The 23,412-nt window shown below is 37.3% G+C and overlaps 1 protein-coding gene across 2 annotated transcripts in view; it reads left to right on the top strand.

The window, feature by feature from the left end:
• Positions 1–15,863: 15,863 nt before the first annotated feature.
• The window catches only part of LOC148942417 (uncharacterized), a 112,193-nt gene continuing 104,644 nt past the window's right edge, over positions 15,864–23,412 (top strand). For both annotated transcript variants that reach the window (XM_089102858.1, XM_089102857.1), the window contains exon 1: positions 15,864–16,063. In XM_089102858.1, the coding sequence (XP_088958984.1) occupies positions 15,933–16,063 (131 nt within the window). In that variant the 5' untranslated portion in view covers positions 15,864–15,932. The remainder of the gene's footprint in view (positions 16,064–23,412) is intronic.

The following is a 23,412-nucleotide window of genomic DNA, read 5'->3' as shown; positions in this document are numbered from 1 at the left end:
CCCTCGAGTATGTTTGACATGCTTGGAGAGTGTCAACCCCTTTAACAATCAGCAATAATAATAAGAAAAATAGTGATTCGAATTAATGAAAAATCAATAAAATAAAAGGCAGCCACTGTTTTCATTAAATATGTGTGTTATTTTATTATTATTATTGAAGTTGATTTACAAAAGAATAATACCATATGTAATAAATGCCCTATAGGCTCAAGGGGCTTACACTTGTCCGAGAAGCATATGGCTAAGAAACAAGAACAGCGATAAACATAAGTGTGATAAAAGTGAGAGACGGAGAGAGAGGAAATGAAGTGACATTAGCCGATGAACTCGGAATTTTGCAAACCTGATTCTGCAAAGTGGACCTTTTTAGCTAAGTCCATCATGATTGAAGGGATAGCTGCAACCACGGCCCACACTAACCGGAAGTTTAGGAACACATAAAAAAAACTGTCCAGGGAGAAAGAATTGTCACTTAAACCTGATCCAGGAATGGTAACTGATTAACTACCAAGAATGGTAACTGAATGGTAACTGAATGGTTACCAAGAATGGTAACTGAGTAAATGGTATGTTGATTAATTTTAATAGCAAAAGTTTATTCCAAAGACCGAGTTAGGGGAAGTCCTGAAAACCTTCGGAATAGCATGAATTCTAAACAAAAATTGCACCACTGAAATCAGTATGGTCAAAAACCCCGCACAGGATAACTATAGTCTCGCACCTTCAATAGCAAGAATATTAACTTTTCTGCATGGGAATCACTGATATGTGTTCTTTTTTCTTTTCTTTCGTCCTACTAGAGCACTGCATAATCTTTCATAATCGTATATTTCTTTCGTCGTTCTTACAGAAGTTTCTAATGGCTCGTTTGAAAGATGATTCTTTGTCTACGCATCTTTTTGTAAATTCCTCTTAATAACGCCATCTTAAAGTGTTAGCGCTATCAATACCACCATCAGTACGAAGAACAGTAGTTTGTGGTGCCATTTTGGAGTGGAATGGTTGAGATGCACAAAGACGGTACCATTGTAATATCCATAGTTCAAAAACCTTGACTGGTGGTTTACAAAAACTTTCCATATCTTGTACTCCCTGTCATAGCCCCCTTAACAAGTGAAAACTGAAAGCACGTTCTAAAAAAACATGCCAGATGAAAACAAGAATAGAAAAAATTATTTTGACATTACTCATGTTATGTTAACAATTAAAGTTAATTACGGAAACAACTTTTTGGGAATTTTTAAAAAGAGCTGGAAACGCAGATATGACTCTTTTAGAATCTTTTTATTTGTCCAGCATTAGTGGGGCGCATAGCCAGCATTAGCTGACTATGAGCTCATTTGAAAGCTAATACTTACATCAATGTGCTGAGCATAAATTTTTTTTCAGAGCGCATCGTAAGGTGGCACATGGCACCAACACAGGACTTTGTTTCTCTAGCACCATGCCTTTGAAATCTCTATGGCGAAAAATTCTTATCTGGACGTTTAAAATCTCCCTCTTGAGTGCTCCTGTTTGGAGATTGCGTCCGACGAATGCCGGCTTCACAGAAGATCTTGCTCTCGTTGCCGATTCAATCAACCAATTGTCTTGATGCTCTGGAAGTCCTTGAAGCCAAAGAGTATGGGTACCAGCATTAGCTACCCATACTCTTTGGAACGAGACAGCAAAAGTGGGACTGAAAACTATCTGGCTCGAAACTAAGATAATGGCAAATGAGCCCCAAGGCCAGTATCACCTTCTGAGAACATAACTGTCTGCAGAGCTCCGGTTGAACTTGTAAGAAACTTCTTTTACCTTGGCTCCATGTTTTCCCCATAGATGAAAAGCTGTGCAGCCAAATATCAAAAGCCTCGTCAATTATCGAAGTTTCGACACTCTCTGGAAAATACCGCACATTGTAGGTGCATATAGACGCAAATTCACATTCGTAAGCTCGGCTCTCCTCTATGCAGTGGAAACATGGCCCTTTTAATCTTCAACCCTCAACATGACAGACATCTGTTAGACGAAACAGCTCCACTAGATTGAGGAATTTTGGTGGGACGATTTTACAAGCAAAGCTCAGGTACTTATGACACGTCCTACGTCTGCCGATGACAACCCCAGCCCGAATAGTTTACAATTACAACCCAAAAGCTCATGGCTGGTTCCGACCAAGATTCAAACCCCAGAAAATCTGGAAATATGGTGTCGAAAAACTCCCGAAAATCACTAACAGAGCTGTCGAAGAGGCCTCACTCTTAGCAGTAGACCGATCATCTTGTGGAAGCAGAGTTGCGACGCTCTCTGCGCCGCCCAAAAACAGCAGGAGCCTTGTTGAAGTTGAAGTAAATTTAGTGAATGCTTCTTCTTTCAGTCCCTTAGAGAAACTGAAAAGTAAAATTTTGAAAAAAGCTGCCCTGTTAACAAATGTTTTCATGGTATTAAGAAACTTATTCAGGTATAATGATAACTACTATTATGTTTATTCTAACAATAAAGGGAAAATACTGCAAGCAAGGTAACGAACTATGAATAAGGAGCAACTCGGCCCCATAATATCCAAAACTCCAAAAGAAGGAGTTTTGATAACAATTAATGCATCAAAAGAATTGACTTTTTTTTGCTGATCCCAAATTTGTAAAATTTACTAAGTTTAATATTATCCGTCAAAAGCAAAGAGCCGGAGAAAAAATTGCCGGATTTTCGAAAAAGGACCAAAACACCCATAAGGTCAAAAGATCTTAATGAAAATCACACCATCAGATTCAGTATATCTAGAAACAGTACTGTAGGGTTTTCAAGTTTGTATGTACAAAAATGAAGTATTTTGAATTTTTGCATGGAGAAGGATCACGCAAATGTGCATTTATTTGTTCTTTTATCCAGTTCCCTTTTTAGCTGACCAAGAATGTTAGAGGGCAACTAACCCCCTCCCACTCCCTTTTTCCCCCAAAGACATCCTATTAAAATTTTGAGATAGTCATTTTGTTCAGAATAGTTGAATGATCCAGTAACTATGCCTCTACGGATGACAATGACATGACCCCCTCGCCAGCCCCTGGGAAAGGATTGTATGTTATGTAATTTACGCATTGTTTACATATAGTATTTTTTATTTGGAAATATACGGACATTTTTTTGCTGGGGAGATGAGATTTTCCAAGGGGAGAATTTTCTGCTAGGAGAAACGTTTCTGAGCGGGAATTCTCCAGGGAAAATCTTACACAGGAGAATTTGCCAGAATGCATATACGGACTTTTTTTTTATTTGAATTATTTTCTCTTTGCCTACTCAATTTGACCTGTGGAGAGGATGTTCCAGGGGAATTGTCAGGGGGAAATTTTCAGCGAAGGGAAAATTGTCGTTGGAAAATTTCCGTAGGGGATTCCCCGCGGGAGAAACTTTTCCTGAGGGAGTTTTCCGCGCAAGAACATCCCACTGGGGGGGGATTTTACGTGAACAATTTTCCACGAGGGAGGATGGGATTTATCGCATTATTTGACAAACAGAGAACCAAATACAAAAACAAGCTTTTTTCAATAAAAGTAAGGAGAAGTATCTCATGGAAATTGTCCGCAGGAAATTTTCAAGGGAGGAATTTCTAGCGAAGAGGGAATTGTCAGGGGGAAATTTCCAGCGAGGAGGAAAGTGCCCAGGGGGAATTTCTCAGAGGATTTTAGGTGAGAGGAATTTTCTACGGTGGATTTTTCACCGCAGGAGGAGTTTTTCGCGGGAATAATTTCCCATAAAGGGGGAGGTAGATATCCCAGCATAATCTGAAAAACGATCAGAAATTAAATAAAAACAAGTGTTTTCAACTGCAAAAAGGAGTAACATTTATGTTAAAACAAATAGGAATTTTTCTGTATTTAGGGGGATACCCCCTCCAAAATCCCTTGCTCTATGCACTGAAGTTTGACTTTTTGTCCCAAATCCTTAAGAAGGACTACTGAAACACAAAGGTCGTCTGACATAAAAAAAGACGCTTTTTAAAGTGCTAAGAATCTTTAGCATAACGAGCTACGGAACGAGGAAGGGGCATCTCCCTCATATTCGGAATAATTACTGTTTGTCTTAAGTCTCAACGTTGCTCCTTGTTATCGGTTAAGAAAACTTGCTTTATAAAATTGAAAAAAAAAACAGTTTAGCTGAAGACATGATTACCCATATGAGTCCATGGAGTTCGTCCAGGATAAGGCAGACTATGTCTGCTGACCTTGTGCCTCTGGATATAAAGTTTCCCCTAACTAAGCACTCCATGTTAATGGGCAGCCTCAACTGGATGAGTTGGGTGGAGCCCACCCAACCCAGGGATTCTCAGTATACAGGATAATTCTAGCTCTGATCAGATCCCGGACTTAGGGTAGGTTGGGCCTGCAACCCTCCACCTGAAATATTTTACCGTAACGTATAACGATGAAACTCCCTCGGATGACAAACTCCTCTTTACCTTCCATGACCCCAGCATGTCCCTGGACTAATTTCAAACCCCCGAATGAACCTTCTTGATCAAGGGGCATTACACCTCTCCACCTGGAACGTACTCACACTCAACTTTCCCGGAGCTAAATCAATGTTTGCTACATTGAAGCTTAAACGCTTCAGTGTAGCTGTGGCTGGGCTCACGGAAACTTGCCATGTCGGAAGAGAGTACGAGGATACTAGTGAAGGATATCATATGATTTGGTCTGGTGAACCTAAAGACTAAGACGAACGGTGCAAGCCTCGAACTGAACGCCAGAGCAAAAAAAATGCCTTTTCTCTGATAAGCAAATCTCAGATAGAATACTGATGGCTCTGATCCAGCACAAGCAAGGAAAGTGGACAATTATTGTATGCTTTTCTCCCACCAATCCGAGTTCTGTGGAAGTGAAGGATCAGTTCTACACAGAGCTCTCAGTGACCCTGTCTAGAGTTCCACCCCAGGACATTGTCACTCTACTCGGACACCTTTAAAAGACGGTTAATGACAGGGAGGGTGGGAGGAGAAATTTTCTCAGCCCTATGACTTCGGATCCACTGAATGACAACGGGCAAAGGCTCCTCCAACTCTGCAATGTGCATAATATGGTCATATCAAACACGCTCTTTCAGAGACGAGATATACATAAAGATACTTGGTATAGTAACGATGGCTAGAAAAATACCACGATTGATTATATTACAATCTCGGATAGTCACTTCTTAATGCTTCTGAACGCCTCAGCAGTTGCTCATCCCGACCCAGACCCGATTCAAACAGCCATGGCCGCAGAGGCTACTACCGACCTCTTATCACAACCTTATACCACCTATGAGATCCAAGATGCTGTAAAATGGCTAAGTAAAAATGTTTTCGTTATTTCTGCAGAGCTCCTCAAGTACGGGGTGGCTGTGATTATTTTGTGGCTTCAGCTGATCTTATCAGTCGTATGGGTGACGGAAAGCAAACTGAAATACTGGTGTATTGGCATCACATTTTCTGGCTCTGGAGACGCAAGGTCTGTCGTCAAATATGCTTCAACTATCGTGGGATCATGCTTCTCTCGTTCCTGGTAAGCTCTTTGCCATGTCACTCCTGAAGAGGTGCTTCACCTTTCTGCGTAGAAAGGTGTACAGCAAGCCGGGTTCATGCCCGGCAGGTCGACTACGGAGCAAATTTTCGCTATGCGCCAGTTGATGGAGAAGAGGCGAGAGTTCCACCGAAAAGCGTAAATCGCATTGGTGGACTTTAAGACTGCCTTCGATTCTGTAGATCGTCGTTGCTCTGGCTGATACTGAGAACTAGAGGCCAACCCCAGAAATATTGTTCGCTTTTCGAAAAGCTGTATGACGATACGGAGAGCTGCATGCAAGTCAATGGAAGATGCAATCCCACATTCTCAGTAAAGACAGGCGTCCAGCAAGATTGCATCGCCGCTTCCGAGCTCTTCAACTGGGCCATAGACTACGGTATGACTAGCATGACAAATCACCTTCAGTTTGGTCTTCAGTTTGGAGACCGGCTACTCTCTGATGTTGACTTCGCTGAACACATAGTGTTGGTTCCTGACACCGTCGAAAAGGTCACCAAAGCTCTCCAGGTGCTTTCAGAAGAAGCCTAGAAAGTTGGACTGGAGTTGAACTGACAGAAAACCAAAGTTATGCTCCATGGGCCCCTCACGTCCCGTTCTACTGTAAAGGAAGTCAACATTGGGAGCAACCAAGTAGATGTGGTTGAAGACTTACCTCACCTGAGATCTTTTTTTTCGAGGGATGGCTTGATTACAAAAGGGCTTATACCTCGAATAGTCAAAGCGTCGGCAATTGTCGGGAGGCTGGGCAGCATCTAGCTAAAGCCAAACATAGGCCGCTATACCAAAATACGAATTTACAATGCCTCAGTCAGCAGCGTGCAGCTGTATGGAGCAGAGACGTGCCAGTAGTAAAATCTATACTTAGCGCGATTGATGTCGCACAGACGGAGCATCTTCGAAGGATCGAGGGACTTCACTGGACTGAATTCGTTAGCAACCAGACCCTCTTGTCACGCAGTGCACAAACTCCTTTCTCGACGCAGCTTGCCCAGCACACTATTCGGTGGTACGGCCACCTCCTTCGTATGTCTTGCAACATCCCAGCACGAGTCACATTCGACTTCGACCCCACCTTGCAAGGATGGAACTGACCCAGAGGACAACCCCCCTTCATCAGGTGGAAAGACAAGGCCAATGAATTCCTCACCCAAGCCCACATCCCAGTGAAGGAAGTTGCGAGCCTGGCAAGCGATAAGTTAACCTGGAGGCACCTGGTCTCGTCGTTCTCTACGCCAAACCCTCGGCAGGAGCCTCAAGTCAAGTAACTTAAGTAACTCCGTATAAAAGCTAATTCGAATAAAACTAGGTCTATTAATATAAATAACGAATAAGTTGGTTATCAATGATAATCAGGTAGTATGCCCCCTAACGCTTACCCTTCCCTAAATATGCGCAATAGCTCCCCTCCATCCCTGATTAGTACTATATATCCAATTGTAATAATACGGTTTTCTTACTCGGGGGAATAACAAAACTTATTTAAATATTGGTAAAATAACAAAGTAAAAGGAAAGAACATAAGGAAACTCATATATTAAAAAAGGTTTAATTTATTTATTTTTCAAAAACTATTTAATAAAAAAAATATTTATTTTCAAAGTTTCTTGACTTTTCTTCAAAAGTCAGAAATAATCTAATCCAGTTGTATTTTATAAAAATAAGCGAGTTATTTTACTTAATTAATTAAAAAAAAGCTTTCCAAAAAATAACTTTTTTCAAAGAAAAGTAAAGGCCATTTTAAGCTTAAGCTCAGCAGATACAAATACCTGCTAAAATTCAAACTCAAAACGACCAGAAGTTACTATTAAAGAATAAATGAAACCCAAAACGAACAGAAATTAAATAAACAATCATAGCAAATAAACATACAGCAGTTAATAAGGTAAATAAATAAATAGATCTTAAAGCGAGTAATGCTTAGATTGAATATGAAAATCAAGCTTAAAATGGAAAAAAATATTTTGCTATTGAAATATAAATGAAACTTAAAACGAACAGAAATTAAATAAACAATCAATGCAAACAAACATACAATAGATGTTAATGTAAATGAATAAACAAATCTTAAAACGAGTGAAATTTAGATTGAATATGCAAATCAAGCTTGAAACGAACAAAAATCACCACAAACAAAAGTTTGGGTATGACCTCCTTCTCTCACAGTAAAAGTCTAAGACCTACTGCGTCATTGGTGCTTTACTAAAAACTATATGCGTCTTGAACAGTCTTGGAAAGTATAAACAACATCAAATTGAATATTTGATGTATAACGATATTAATTGCTGAAAGATCCATCAGTTCAAGAATTTATAAAACTGTGATTTTATTTTATTTTCAATGCTGTAAGAACTGGAAAAGAGAATATTCGTAATTTAATTCGTTTTCAGTTAAGCGCCAATGACGCAGTAGACTTTTGGTTTTTATTTACAGTTAGGAAAGGGGGCAACTCTTGTTTGTATTAAAATTATATTCATCTAAAGAACTAATAAATTAAACTGAATATTTGATGTATAACAATAATAATTGCTGAACGCTCATCAGTTCAAGATTTTACTATAATTTTAATATTTATTTTCAATATTAAATACAAAAGAAAATATTTGTAATAAAATTGGCTTTCAGTAAAGTGCCAATGACGCAGTATGTTTTATAATTTTACAGTGAGAGATGGAGGCGATACGCAAACTCTTGTTTGTATTGATTTTTGTTGGTCCATTTTTTTTTTTTTTTTTATGTCCTCGATACATTAATTAAGTTAATATACGAGTCCTTAGGTCGTTTTAAGCTGTGTGTTATCAAAATTTCAATTTAATTTTCAATTGAATTTATTATCATTCTTTATTGCATATACGCCCTCTACTTTATTTATACTGCTAATACTTCTTTATCATGTATACGTCCTCTACTTTATTTAATAAAAATAAAATTTCAAAAACTAAAAAAATGATCATAACAGTTCGATTATTTCTTTGAAATTTCGCACCCTTAAATTTCCTTTACTTTCCTTTGAAAAACTTATTTTTCAGAAAGATTTTTTTTTAATTAAATTTTGTTCGTTTTTAATTGCAAAAAAATTCAAGTTTTTAAAAATTCCTTATTTCAAAGCAAACATTTTTTTTAAAATCAAATATTCATCAAAGTATCAAAACTGGTATCAATTTGACAATATCAAAATGAAAAAGTGGGTTTTTGTCAACCTCGGAGTTTTTATTATCTGATGTTTGAACTATTTTTAACAAAATGGCTATCTCAAAATTTTATCGAATGGGTTTGGGGAAAAAAGGGCATGGGGAGGGGGGTAATTGCCCTATGGTATCTTTTGATTCTTTAAAATCGTACTAGAACTTTCTACTTTCAATCAAATGTGCCCTCTCTGAAGTTTATACGAACATCCCTTCTATAAGAACCATATATACGCCCAGAGTATAACTTACAACGTCTGTCTCTGGGTCCTAAGGGGTTGTGTCGACACCTTAGTTTTAATATCTGATGTACGAACTATTTTTAACAAAATGGTCATCTCAAATTTTTATCGAATGGGTTTATCCATTCGATAAACCCAAAGGCGTGGAGGGCGAGAGGGTCTAGTTTCCCTCCGATCTTTTTGTACTCTGAGAAAAGGAACTATAAGTATGAATTTCCTTTCAAATGAGCCTTTCTGAAGTTTACACGAGCATACCTTCCTAAGGACCATATACGGCCCAAGGACATAGCTTACAATGCCTGCCCCCGGGCCCTGGGGGTCTGTGTCGACACCGGAGTTTTTGGTATCCGGGCCTTGAACTATTTTTTAAAAAAATGGCTATCTCAAAATTTGTATCGGATGGGTTTGGGAAAAAAGGGTGTATGGGGAGGGGGGGGGGGGGTAGTTGCCCTCGGATATCTGTTAACTCTTAAAAAGTGAAGTAGAACTTTTAATTTCCAATAAAATGAGCCCTCTCTGAAGTTTATACGAGCATCCATTTCATAAGAACCAAATACGCCCCCAAGACGACACTTACAACGCCCACCCCTCGGGCCCTGGGGGCTGGGTTCACACCGGAATTTTGTTATCAAATTTTTGAAAAATTGTCAAAAAATTGGTTATCTTGAAAGTTGTAGCGGATGGGATGGGAGAAAAGGGCGTGGGGGGAGGGGCTAGTTGCCCTTAAATCTCTTGACTCTTAAAAAGTGAACTAGAACTTTAAATTTAAAATCAAATGAGCCCTCTATGAAGTTTATACGAGCATCCCTTTCATAAGAACCATACCTGCCTTTAGGGCATAACTAAGAACGCCTTCTTCCGGACCCTGGGGGGTTGTATTGACAACGGAGTTTTTTTTATCCGACCTTTAAACTATTTCTAACAAAATATCAATCTCAAAATTTTCATCAGATGGATTTGTAAAAGAAGGAGTGGGGGGGCTAGTTGCCCTCGGATCTCTTTTGATTATTAAAAAGTGAGCTTGAACTTTTAATTTCCAATCAAATGAGCCCTCTCTGAGGTTTATTCGAGCATCCCTTTCATAAGAAACATATATGACCCAGCTTACAACTTACAACGTCTGCCCCCGGGCCCCGTGGGGTTGTGTTGACACCTGAGTTTCTGTTATCTGTTTATGAACAATTTTAACTTAATGGCTATCTCAAAATTTTTGTCGGATGCATTTGGGGGGAAAGGCGAGTAAGGGGCTAGTTGCCCTCCAATCTCTTTTGACTCTCAAAAACTGAACTAGAACTTACAATTTCCAATCCAATGAGACCTCTCTGAAGTTTTTATGAGCATCCTTTCCATAAGAACCATATATTTCCACAGGGCATAACTTACAACGTCTGCCCTCAGGCCCTGGGGGGCTGTCTCCACCCCGGAGTTTTCGTTATATGGTCTTTGAACTATTTTAAAAAAAATGGCTATCACTGAGTTCTTTTTGGATGGGTTTGAGAAAGAAAGGTTGTGGAGGGGTGGGGGCTATGTGCCCTCCAATCTCTTTTAACTCTTACAAAGTGAACTAGAACTTTCAATTTCCAATCAAATAAGCCCTCTCTAAAGTTTATACGAGCATACCTTCTATAAGAATCATATATGTCCCCAGGGCAAAGCTTACAACGCCTGCCCCTGGGCCCTGGGTTGTTGTTTCGACACCGGAGTTTTTGTCATATGATCTTTGAACTATTTTCAACAAAATAGCTATCTCCAAATTTTTATCGGTTGCATTTGGGAAAAAAGGGAGTGTGGGGGGGGACTGGTTACCCTCAGATATCTTTTGAAGCTTAAAAATTAAATTGGAAGGTTCAATTTCCAATCAAATGAACCCTCTCTGAAGTTTATACGAGCATTCCTTCCATAAGAACCATATATGCCCAGGGGATAACTTTTAACCCATACCCTGAAGACTGTGGGGGGAGTGTCCTGCTCAAAGATATAATTTCCAGAACTTTCAACAACGTTGAACAAAATGGCCATCTCAAAATTTTGATTGGATGTGTTTTATGGAAATGGTGGGAGTGGAACGGATGTTACTGGCCTTCCAATCACTTCCGACTATTAAAAGGGCACTAGCCTTTTAAATTTACAATCGAATGAGCCCTTTTTGAAGTTTCTACAACAACGCTTTCTATAAAAACCTTATTTACCACAGGGCATAACTTAAAACCCTCGCCCTGAGCGCTCTGGGAGGGGGGGGTGACATCCTAGAATACCTAATTTCCCGAATTTTTGGCTACTTTGAACAAAATGGCTATCTCAAAATTTTGATTGGATGTGTTTGGGGAAATGGTGGGCGTGGAAGGGGTGTTAGTTGTCTTCCGATCACTTTCGAGTATTAAAAAGGACACTAGCCATTTAAATTTCCAATCGAATGAGGCCTTTCTGAAGTTTCTACGACAATGCTTTCTATAAGAACCTTATAGGCCCCCAGAGAATAACTTACAACCCTTGCCCTGTGGGCTGTGGAAGGGGGTTGTCATCCTCAAAGACCTAATTTCCAGAATTTTAAACTACGTTGAACATAATGTCTATCTCAAAATTTTATTGGATGTGTTTGTGGAAACGGTGGGCGTAACAGGGAGGTTAGTTGCCCTCCAATCACTTTCGACTATTAAAAAGGGCACTAGTCCTTTGAATTTCCAATTGAATGAGCCCTTTTTAAAGTTTCTACGACAAAGCTTTCTATAAAAAGCTTATATGCCCTCAGGCAATAACTTACTATCCTTGCCCTGAGGGCTGTGGGGAGAGTTTCCTCCTCAAAAAGATAATTTCTATCTGGAAATCAACTACGTAGAACAAAATGGCTATCTCAAAATTTTGATTGAATGTATTTGGGGAAATGGTGGGCGTGGAAGGGATGTTAGTTGCCTTCCAATCACTGTTAACCCTTAAAAAGGGCACTAGAACTCTCGATTTCCAATCAAATGAGCCCCCTTTGAAGTTTCTAAGACGATCACTTCCATATAAAGTGCCTCTGGGAAAAAAATTAAATAAGTAAATAAATAATGAAACATTGGAGTCGCATGGCCTTTACTATAGGCAACGCTATGGCGTTGAGACTTGGGGTGAATCCCTCCCTCTTGCACTCTCTTACAAGCGCCTAATAGCCTTCCCTCAATTAACATTTTACAGCTGACCCTACAAGCAAGGTATTTTTATTCTGGGGAAGGGCATGACTGATTTAAAATTAGGGAAAATAACAAGAAAAATACAAGAAACTAAAAAAAGATGCATTGTTAAGTCGACTTGCTTTAGTCGACTAAAACAAGTTCTGTTACTATTAACATTGCATAAGTCAGTTGGCAACGACAGTCATGGGGCAGGTACCCTCCCCCTTGCCCTTCCTTAAAAATGTCCAATAGCCACCCGCCCCTAATTAACGTAGATAATTTATCAATGTCTATTAAAAGGATTTATCCCTATATGAACTTTTATTTACTCCCAATTAACACTGTACACACAATTCTATTAGAAAACTGTTTTTCCTCAGGGGAATAACAAAACTGATCTCTCCACTTTTTTTCAAGAGTGAAAGACAGAGATCAACAGAAAATAAATAGTCAAGTTGAATTTTAAAAACGAGCGAGTTAACTTAATGAAAAAGCTAGATGACAATAAAAGACATGGTGCCTACCCCTCCCTCTTGCACTCCCTTACACAGGCCCAATAGCCCTCCATTAACATGTTACAGCCCTAGAAGCAAGGTCGTTTTATTCTGGGGAAGAACATGACTGATTTAAGATTAGGGAAAATAAAAGAAAATATCACAAAAAAAAAACTGAAACATATTCATTTTTTAAGTTTTAAATAAAATTTTGGTACTTATGTACATAATGGTATACATTCGAGAACATGCCGGTTTTATCTGTCTGCATTAAAAGACGATTAGCTCGGAAACGATTAACAGTGGAAAACCAGTGACGGTTGACAGAATACATTGGACTTGTATAATTTGGGCTATATATTTACACATTAGGGGGGGAGTAAAGTATTTGGACAGCGTCAAGTTAGAAAACAATTTGGTATTTGTCGGCTATTGGAAACATATTCAATAATTACGCTTAGGTTCCAACTCAGAAAACCGGTTTCATAGCTTTAAAAACAAGCAATGGATGATACAATGCATTCGACTTAAGGGCTGGGCAAACGTAGGGAACTGATTTCCAAATCAGCGCCGATTTAAAAGAAATCAGCGTCGATTTGAGCTTGAAAAATTTTCTAATTTTCGGCGCTGATTTACAAAATCAGCTCCGATTTTCATCATGATCATCACAAAAAAAATAGGAATACAAATAAACAGTCAGCCAGAGATGTCTGTGGTGAAAGACCCCGCTACTGAGCTGAGAACTAAACAGAGAACTAAGCTGAGATCAATCATGCAACCATTAATAGACTCCAGTTGACTATTTGTCTTTGAAGTTGACCAGTTGACTATTTGTCTTTGAACAAATTTTTCTTACCGCTGTCGTTTGTCCACTAATGCTGAAATCGGTTCCCGAAATCAGCTACGTGTGCCGAGCCCTTTAGACAGAATGCATTGGACTTGTATAATTTGGGCTATATATTTGCACATAAGGTGTGAGATGGGGCTATTGGTTAGGTTACGTTAGATTGGGTTTGGTTAGGTCAGGTTGGGTTAGGTTAGGTTTCCATAATTTTGTTTCTAAAGTATTATTTTATCAACATGTTTTGTTATTTTTCATTTGGATTAACCTAAATTCACTTCTTGGGTGTGAATTCAATAACCGACAAGTACCAACAATTTACGTCACTTACCTTCAGACCCGCTATACTTTACCCCAACCCCCTAATGTGCAAATATATAGTCATAATTTGTTTATAAAGTATTATATTTTCATCATATTTTGGTATATTTCATTAGGATTACACCTAACTTCACTTTTCGAGCGTGTACCATTATGTATACAAGTACATTTTTGTATTTTAGGTAAAATAAAAATATAAAAGAAAAAAATCACAAGAAACTAAAAAAGATGGCATTTTTGGCTTATAGCCACCAGACTCAAGATCTTGTATCACGAACATGAGACGATACCCGGTTTTCATGGTCTTAATACCAGACAGTATTAGCTTCGGCTCGGTGGGAAACTACATTGTGCCTATATTTTAATTAAATGTTTAGTTGGTATTTTGGTTAGGTTAGGTTAGTTTAGGTAACGTATTTAATATAGTGCGGTCTGGGGGGCCCCCTTCCATAATTCTTTGTTGTAGTTTTCATAATTGTTTTGGTAAAGTATTATATTTTTATCATATATTGTTTTATTTCATTAGCATTAACCAAACTTCATTTCTCGACAGATCTGCATTGTGGTAGTTATCAAACAGTTCATGGTAACGAACTGTAAGTTAGGAGCGACCCGCCTCAGTAGTAACCAAAACTCGAAAAAACGGAATTTTGATACAAATAGATACATCAAAAGAGTCGGACTATCGATAAAAGGAGGAAACTCCCCCTAAAAGTGATAGAATCAAACCATCAAACCATCATATTCAGCGTATCAGAGAACCCTACTGTACCTAGAGGTTTCAAGCTCCTACCTGCAAAAATGTGGAATTTTGCATTTTTTGCCAGAAGAAAGATCACGGATGTGTGTGTTTTTTTTTCCAAGGTTGATCGTATCGATCCAGTGGTCGTAAAATATCGCGAGAAGACTCATTTGAGCGGAACTTAAAAGTTCTAGCGTCGTCTTTAATTGGTCAAAGAAATTGGAGGACAACTAGGCCCCCTCTCCTGCTCATTTTTCTCCCAAAGTCACCTGATCAAAAGTTTGAGATAGCCATTTGTCAAAAACCTAGTCAAAAACCTAATAAATATTTTTCAGCACAGTCGAAAACCTAGTAAATATGTCTTTGAGCATGACTTATCCCCCCAGTCCTAGGGGGAAGGGCTCCAAGTTATGAACTTTGCCCATTGTTTACATATAGTTTTTGTTACTTGGAAGTATGCAGACGTTTTCAGGAGGGATTCCTTCTGGTTGGGAGGGGGGGTCGGAGGAGGAGGCTACTCGGGAGGATCTTTCCATGGAGGATATTGTCATGGGGGAAGGGACATTTCTATGACGGGGGCCGCAGGATTTCTCATCATTATTTAAAAAAACGATCAGAAATTCTATAAAAAAAACAAGTTTTTTCAACTGAAAGTAAGGAGCGACATTAAAATTTAAAACGAACAGAAATTATTACGTATATGAGGGGTTCTCCCCTAGTCAATACCTCGCTCTTTACGCTAAAGTTTTTTTAGTACTTGCAAAAAATCTATCTATTCTAATTAAACGGCCTTTATGATTCTGGGGCCATTCCTAAAGGATTGAAACAAAATTCGAACTTTAGCGTCAAGAGCGAGGTATTGACTAGAGAGAGAAGAAATAGAGTTGTGAGAAACAGTCAAACTTTAGCGTAAAGAGCAAGGCATTGAGGAGGGGACAACCCCTTATATATACGGAATGATTTCTGTTCTTTTTAAGTTTTAATGTCGCTCCTTACTCTCAGTTAAAAAAAAGGTTTTTTGTATTTAATAGGACACAAGTACCAAAACCCTTATACCACACTCAGGGCTATGGGCTATAAGACACATAGTACCAAAAAGATTAACTCTAAAGCATCTCAACTTTTATTTGAAGAGTGAAAGAGAGAGATCAAGAGAGAAAAAAAGCTAGTCCAGTTGTATTCGCAAAAACGAGCGAGTTATTTTGGAGTGATAGTCAATCACAATCACAATTAAGCAACCGTTTAACTCAAGACAGGATTGACCATGCGAGTCCTTGTAAAAGCCGATTCAACTAAAACAAGGCTTGTAACTATAACGCTGAATAAGTTAGTTATCAGAGAGAGACAGGTGGATTCAGATCTACTAAAATAACTAAAGGAATTTAAAGGCTATGTGAACTAACTTCAAACTATGCAAAATGGGCTGTGGCTGTGTAATTGTTGTTTCATTTCTGCTCATTAATCTAGTAACTGTGAATTGTGTCAGCCCTACAAATACTTATGGAAGAAGCAGAATAAGGATTCGAAATGATTCAAGCTCTGATTTTCAGTAAGTATAACAGTTCAAAAGTGATAATGCTTTAACAAAAGTAAGACTTAAAAAGACTAAGCCTATAGTTTGTAGCTATTTTTTGGTAACAAATAAACTTTCAAATGGGGATAAATCCATTTATTTAGAAAGTGAAAAAACAGGTACAAAAGTCCAGATATTTCGGTCACATATACAGCCACCGTCTTCAGTAGAAATAATAAAATTGAAACTAGCATATTTATATACAACATTATTTACAGCATATTATATAGGCTACAACATATTTATATACAACATTATTATTTGTTCGTCTTAGAACGGCAGTGTGGTCTAAGAAAACAACACCTAATTTAAAGGTGTTACGTAAAAATTTTTTTGGTAAATTAGGGGCAGTTAATACTACTGACCCAGGAATAAGGAAAACTTACTACTCAATACCTTTTTTATGCTCTTTTCGAATATAATAATCGCTTTACTCGGAAGTTCAATTTTAAGCCCTTTATGGACCCTCACAGACGATACCTTTTTCTCTCTTTTTTGACTATACAAAAGGCTTAAAAACAACAAGGTGCTTATGCATTTTAACTAAACCAGCGCTATACACGAAAGAAGTCAAGTTTGGTTAATGCTAGTGAAAAAAAAGGATGAATATATAATAGTTTAGAAACAAATTTGGGCTTTATATTTGCAGATTAGGGGGGGGGGGGTTAAGCATAGCATATATAAATACGTAACTTAACTTAGGTACCTTGGTAAATTTTTACCAAATCATATTATTGACTTACGAATAAAGTGAATATACAACTCGATGCCTTTTTTTATGTTCTTTACGAATATAATAATCATTTTTTCGGAAATGAATTTTAGCCCCCACCCCTATTTATACCAATTCAGGGTATATATTTGCACATTAGGGAGGTGGGGGGAACTTTACTTGCCTCTCATTTACATCAGAAATAAAATTTACCCCCACCCCCTAATGTGCAAATATATACCCTGAATTGGTATAAATAGGGGTGGGGGTAAAATTCATTTCCACTCAGTGCAGTTCTGCTATACTTAATACTTTTTAAAACAAGGTTAGGGAGAAAGTAAATAAATCACATGATGTCTTTTTATGCTCTAATTGCTCATGGAGTATTTTTTTTATTTAGCCCTTTAAGGGGCTTAAAACAGCCCATAGTAACCAGTGTGTTAAAATATGTGGCACTTATGCATTATGCGGTACCCGCCGCTATAGACTGTAAAGGAAATGCTAATGGAAACCCGTGAAACGGGTATTTGCAAGAGATAAATTGATCGCAAAGCGTGGTTTCTCATTGAGTTTACAATATTTAAACTGTTGTTTTTTGGGGTTTAGGGGGGGGGGTACCTAGGTTAGGTTAGGCTCAATATTTAGTATATGATATTCTTTACACCCCCCCCCCATGTGCAAATATATAGCCCAAATTTGTTTCTAAACTATTATATATCCATCCTATTTTATATTATTTGATTAGCATTAACCAAACTTGACTTCGTTCGTGGGTACCGTATAATGCATAAGTACCAAATGTGTTGTTAAAAACTGTCAAGTGAGAAAAAAGGTAAATTTGGGGTAGTTTATATTAGTCTACCGACGTTCCTATCAGGTGAACATACGCCTCAATGCCTTGTTTTACGCTTTTATCCAATATAACAATTGCTTTACTTGGAGATTCAATTTTAACCCCTTTATGTCAGGGGTGGATCCAGATTTGTTTTGGGGGGGTGCAAAATAGGTTGATCCGATAAACTTGCGTTAGGAGCAAGTTTAATTAAAGCAAACTTGTACTTTAGCGTACTTCAGAATATGCTAGGGGGCGCCCCCTCGCCCCCCTGGATCCGCCACTGCTTTATGTACCCTCAAAGATTATACCTTTTTGTTTTATTTTAGATACTGCTGATAGCACCACTCTTGGTTAAACCGGTTTATATGTATATTGAATCAACTGTGATGAAATCGATAACACTTTGTGATCCACAATGTGATGTGATGTACAATGTGATGAAAGATAACAACTGTGATGAAAACACATTGCAAATGTATAATCTGGGCTATATATTTGCACATGAGGGGGTGGGGGTAAAATATAGTGAAGCTATAGTTGAAATGGCCAGAACATAATTTGCACTTTACTGAAAAATATAAAAGTTCTTTTATAACTTTAAAAAATCAAATAGTATAAACATTTTGATTAATAAATATCAGTAGGCTATATGTATATTAAACTGACAATGCACATTCATTGGTATTTTTTTCAGTTAAGTGCAAATTATTTTCTGGCCTTGAGAAGTCATAGGGGTTTTGAGCCCAACTTATGTTAATTTCTGCTCGTTTTGAGTTTGACCGGGTTAATTTTTGTAATTTCTGTTTGTTTTGGGTTTCATTTATTTATCGATGCTGATTTGTGGTAGTTTCACGCTTGGTAGATTATTTGATTTTATTTTTGCTCATTTTTTTTTAATGGAGTTCTTTACTTTTCTTTGAAAAACTTATTTTGTGGGAAAAGTTTTTTTAATTAATACCAACCTATGCCAACTACGATTATTTTACACAATGAAGTGTTTAGCCCTTTTATATGGCCATAAATATGAGTAAAATGTATTATCTTTGAGGGTCCATAATGGGCTTAAAATTGAATTTTCGGGTAAAGTGATTATTCTATTCGGAAAAAGCATGAAATAAGTACCGAGATGTATTCGCCTTATTTGTAGGTCAATAACACAAAATTCCCAAAATTTAACGTTGTTTCACGTATGTAGGCTATATTTAAATTCCAGATGATGAGTTTTTCACTGTCATTTGGGTAAATTTATACATATTCATATAATTTAGCTAGGAAGAAAGTGAATCCATTACTTGATGCCTTTTTGTGCTTTTTCCAAATTCACTAATCGCTTCTGAACAAATTATATTTTGAGCCCATAAGCGAGCCCCAAAAGTTTTTAAATTATAATGTAAAACTAAAAAATAGTTAAAAATAATTAGATATACAAATTATTAGCAAGTCCTTAAACAACTTTTTATGGTCTTTTTAAAAATGTTCTACAAATTTGTTTTCAAAATAACATTTTACCATTAAGACTAGTGAAAATAATAATTGCTATTCCCAAATGAGCTACAAATGGCAATTTTTTCTAACTTGAGTTGATTTTTAGACAAGTTTTCACCTCCTCTAAGGGCTCAAAATAGAATTTGCCCCAGAAGTGACTATTGAATTTGAAAACAGCATATAAAAGGCATTATTGGTGTATTCACTTTCTTCTTAGATAAATCAGTGAAATTTTCTATTAATTAATTCGATTACTTATAGCTTATATAAATATGCGTAAATTTACCATCTTTTTCCGAGTTAGTTAGATGAAACGGTAATCTTTCGCTAATATTCCTTTTTGAACTAAGCACTAGCCTATATTAACAAACTAAAGTTAAGACTAAGACTTTCAGTAAGTCTACTAATTTAAGAGCAATTTATTTTAACAAAAATGATTTTAAAAATTACCGAAGTGGTAGTATTTAAGACCAGGGGACCAGTGGCGGCTCTGGCCTCTCTTGCGCCCGGGGCTGACTTTTTTGGGGTTTAGGGGGGGGGAAGGTACCTAGGTTAGGTTGTGTTACGTATTTAATATATGCTATTCTTTACCCCCCCCCCCACCCCCTAATGTGCAAACATATAGCCTAAATTTGTTTCTAAACTATTATATATTCATCCTATTTTATTTTATTTCATTAGCATTAACCAAACTTGACTTTTTAAAGAGGCCCATATAATGGGAAAGTACCTTATTTTCCTTTATTAACTAAGCCCTCTGCTTATTTAATAAAATTACCAAATTACCATCTGTTAGATTATTTATTCGAATTTCATTTGGAACTTTGGAACTTTACAATCATATAATTTATAATCATGAAAATTGGTATAAATTATTGGCATTATTGGTATTGGTATACCACTATAAATACTGGTATAAAGCTACTTTATATCAGTCATAAATACTTACTTATCACTAAATATGGGTTGCTTCACTTACTCCCTTCACTTATACTCCCTTCACTTATATATTCCCACAATATTTAACAATAGCCCTACTCTTTTCTTCGCCGCGTTTGACGTTATAATATGTTACCATAATGTAATACGTTATAATATGTTATACGTTATAACATACGTTATAATATGCTAGCGTTCACCATTTTCATTTCTACGACTTAGAAAATTGCGTAGAAGATAGGTCTTTTCCCTTCAGTTCGATTTGGCTTTATTTTTCTTTGACTCTAGGTTGGAAATCCACTCCAAATGCTTTGAATATGATTTTTAATTCATACTAGGACTTTCCCAATCAAACCAACTATTTTTCAATTTTTTTCTAAAACGTTGCAAGTCAGAAGCAAGCAAAGTTATGACACTCAAAACACTTTTCTTTGACCTTGTATATGCCATTCATTTATTTCTGAAAGTTTCGCTTTTACAACAAAACGTTTGTCGAAGTTTATCAAAGATCAGTGCGGAGGGAGAATTGATGGAGGTGGATGCTTCAGAAAAATCTTTCAGGGTATTGTTTAGCCTCTGCAAACATTCATAGAAGTTTCATTCACCAAACTTCTTTACTTTCTGATCTTAGCAGGATTTTAGGCCATATTTTGACTTTTTTGGGGTCGTATTTTAACTTACACTAATCGAACTAAACCATGGTTGAAAATTCAAATATATATCAATATTTAGTATATCTTATTAAAAAAATTAATATGTTCTAATGTATAATAAATTAATTATAATATACAATAATTTGTTTCAATATACAATAATTTATTGCAATTTAATATATTTTATTAATATATTAATATATTTGAAATTTTAAAAAGTTTAAATTATAGATGATTCCCAATATATTTGAAAAAGACATGGCTTAAATTAAAGTAAAATAAAATAAAAATAAATGAATAAAACTGAGAAAAACAACAATGAAGAAGTTTACATGGGGATTTTCCCTAATAGTATAAATAAGAATTGTGTTTTTAAAACCTAGAGTCAAAAAAATTCACTCAAACCATATTTTTGAGACTCCGTAAGTCTCGGGAGCCTATGGCTAAAGTACCATGCCAAACCTGAATTTCATATTCCAGATAAGGTGGAAAATGCCTCATACTGCTGCAACATCAAGCAGAGAGATTGAGAGAGGTTCTGTCTTTCTATTATAAAAAAACAAGTTTTTCAACTAAAAGTAAGAAGCAACACTAAAATCAAAACGAACAGAAATTATTACTTATATGAGGGAGTGGCCCAGTCCTCAGTACCTCACTTTTTCGCTAAAGTTTGACTTTGTGTTCCAATTATTTAAGAATGACTCCTGATACATAAGGACTATTTAATTAGAATAATAAGCTTTTTACAAATTCAAAAAACACTTTAGCGTAAAGAGCGAGGCACTGAGGAGGCAGCAACCCCCTCATATACGTAATAATTTCTGTTCGTTTGAGTTTTAATGTTGCTCCTTACTTTCAGTTGAAATTACTTTCAGTTTTTTTTTATTTAATTTCTGACAGTTTTTTTAATTAATGCTGAGAAATGTAGCTCCCTTCCCATGGAAAATAACCTTCCCCCACGAAAAATTTTCCATGGAAAGATCCCCCGACGTAAGCACCCCCACCAGAAAATCCCCCCTTGAAAACATCTTCATACTTCCCAATAGCCAATACAAGGCTATATCATAGGCAGCGCGCTAGCGCTGCCTAAGTAAAGAACGATGTGGACACAATGTGTTTTTTTTTTCCTCCATACCTTGGCACTTCGTATCGAAGGAGTTGTCGTAGAAACTTCGAAAAGGGCTCATTCGATTGGAAATTGGAGTGGCTAGTGCCCTTTTTAATAGTCGAAAGTAATTGGAGGTCACCTAGCCCATATACGTTCTTATATGCCCTGAGGGCATATAAGAACGATGTTGGCACAATGTACTATTTATTATTTTTTTTCCTTTAGAGCAGGGCACTTCATATGGAAGGGGTCGCCGTTGAAACTTCAAAAGGGGCTCATTCGATTGCAATTCGAGAGTTCTAGTGCCCTTGTTAATACTCAAAAGTGATTGGAGGGCAACTAGCACCCACCCCCACGCTCATAATTCACCCAAATACATCCAATCAAAATTTTGAGAGAGCCATTTTGTTCAGCGGAGTTGATTTACAGATATAAAATATATGTTTTTGAGGAAAATACTCCCCCACAACCCTCAGGGCAAGGGTTATAAGTTATGCCCTGGGGGCATATAAGTTTTTATAGAAGGCGCTGCCTTAGAAACTTCAAAACAGGCTCATTCGATTGGAAATTCAAAGGGCTAGTGCCCTTTTTAATAGTCAAAGTGATTGGAGGGCAACTAGTCCCCCCCCCCACGCTGCTCATTTCCCGAAACACATCCAATCAAAATTTTGAGATAGCCATTTTGTTCAGCGTAGTTGATTTCCTGATAGAAAATATGTTTTTGAGGAGGACACAGCCTTCAGGGCAAGGGTTTTAAGTTATGCCCTGGGGGCATATAAGGTTCTTAAAGAAGGCGTTGTCGTAGAAACTTCAAAAAAAGCTCATTTGATTGGAAATTCAAACGGCTAGTGCCCCTTTTAATTGACGAAAGTGATTGGAGGGCAAATAGCCCCCCCCTACCCACGCCCATCATTCCCCCAAACACATCCAATAAAAATTTTGAGATAGCCATTTTGTTCAGCGTAGTTGATTTCCAGATAGAAAATATATTTTGAAGAGGACACTGCCCCACAACCCTCAGGGCAAGGATTATAAATTATGCCCTGGGGGCATATAAGGTTTTGATTGAAATCTTTGTCGTAAAAACTTGAAAAAGGGCTCATTCGATTTAAAATTCAAAGGGCTAGTAACCTTTTTAATCGTCGAAAGTGATTTGAGGGCAACTAACCCCCCTCTCACGCCCACACCAATCCAATCAAAATTTTTAGATAACCATTTTATTCAACGTAGTTGAAAGTTTTGGAAATTAGGTCTTTAAGGATGACAACCCCTCCCCCCACAGCCCTCAGGGCAAGGGTTGTAAGTTATGCCCTGGAACATATAAAGTTTTTATTGAAAGTGTTGTCGTAGAAACTTCAAAAGGGCTCATTCAATTGGAAATTGAATGGGGCTAGTGCCTTTTTTAATAGTTGAAAGGGATTGGATAGCGACTAACGCCCCTCTCACGCCCACCATTTTCCAAAAAATATCCAACCAAAATTTTGAGATATCCATTTTGTTCAACGTAGTTGAACGTTCAGGAAATTAGGTCTTATAGGATGATAACACCCTCAGAGCCTTCAGTGCAAGGGTTGTAAGTTATGCCCGGGGGGC

This window comes from Artemia sp. Qi Xiang Cuo, chromosome 17 (assembly GCF_049724085.1).
Source record: "Artemia sp. Qi Xiang Cuo chromosome 17, ASM4972408v1, whole genome shotgun sequence".
Classification (NCBI taxonomy): Eukaryota; Metazoa; Arthropoda; class Branchiopoda; order Anostraca; family Artemiidae; genus Artemia; species Artemia sp. Qi Xiang Cuo.
This window is presented reverse-complemented; position numbering and strand designations above follow the sequence as displayed.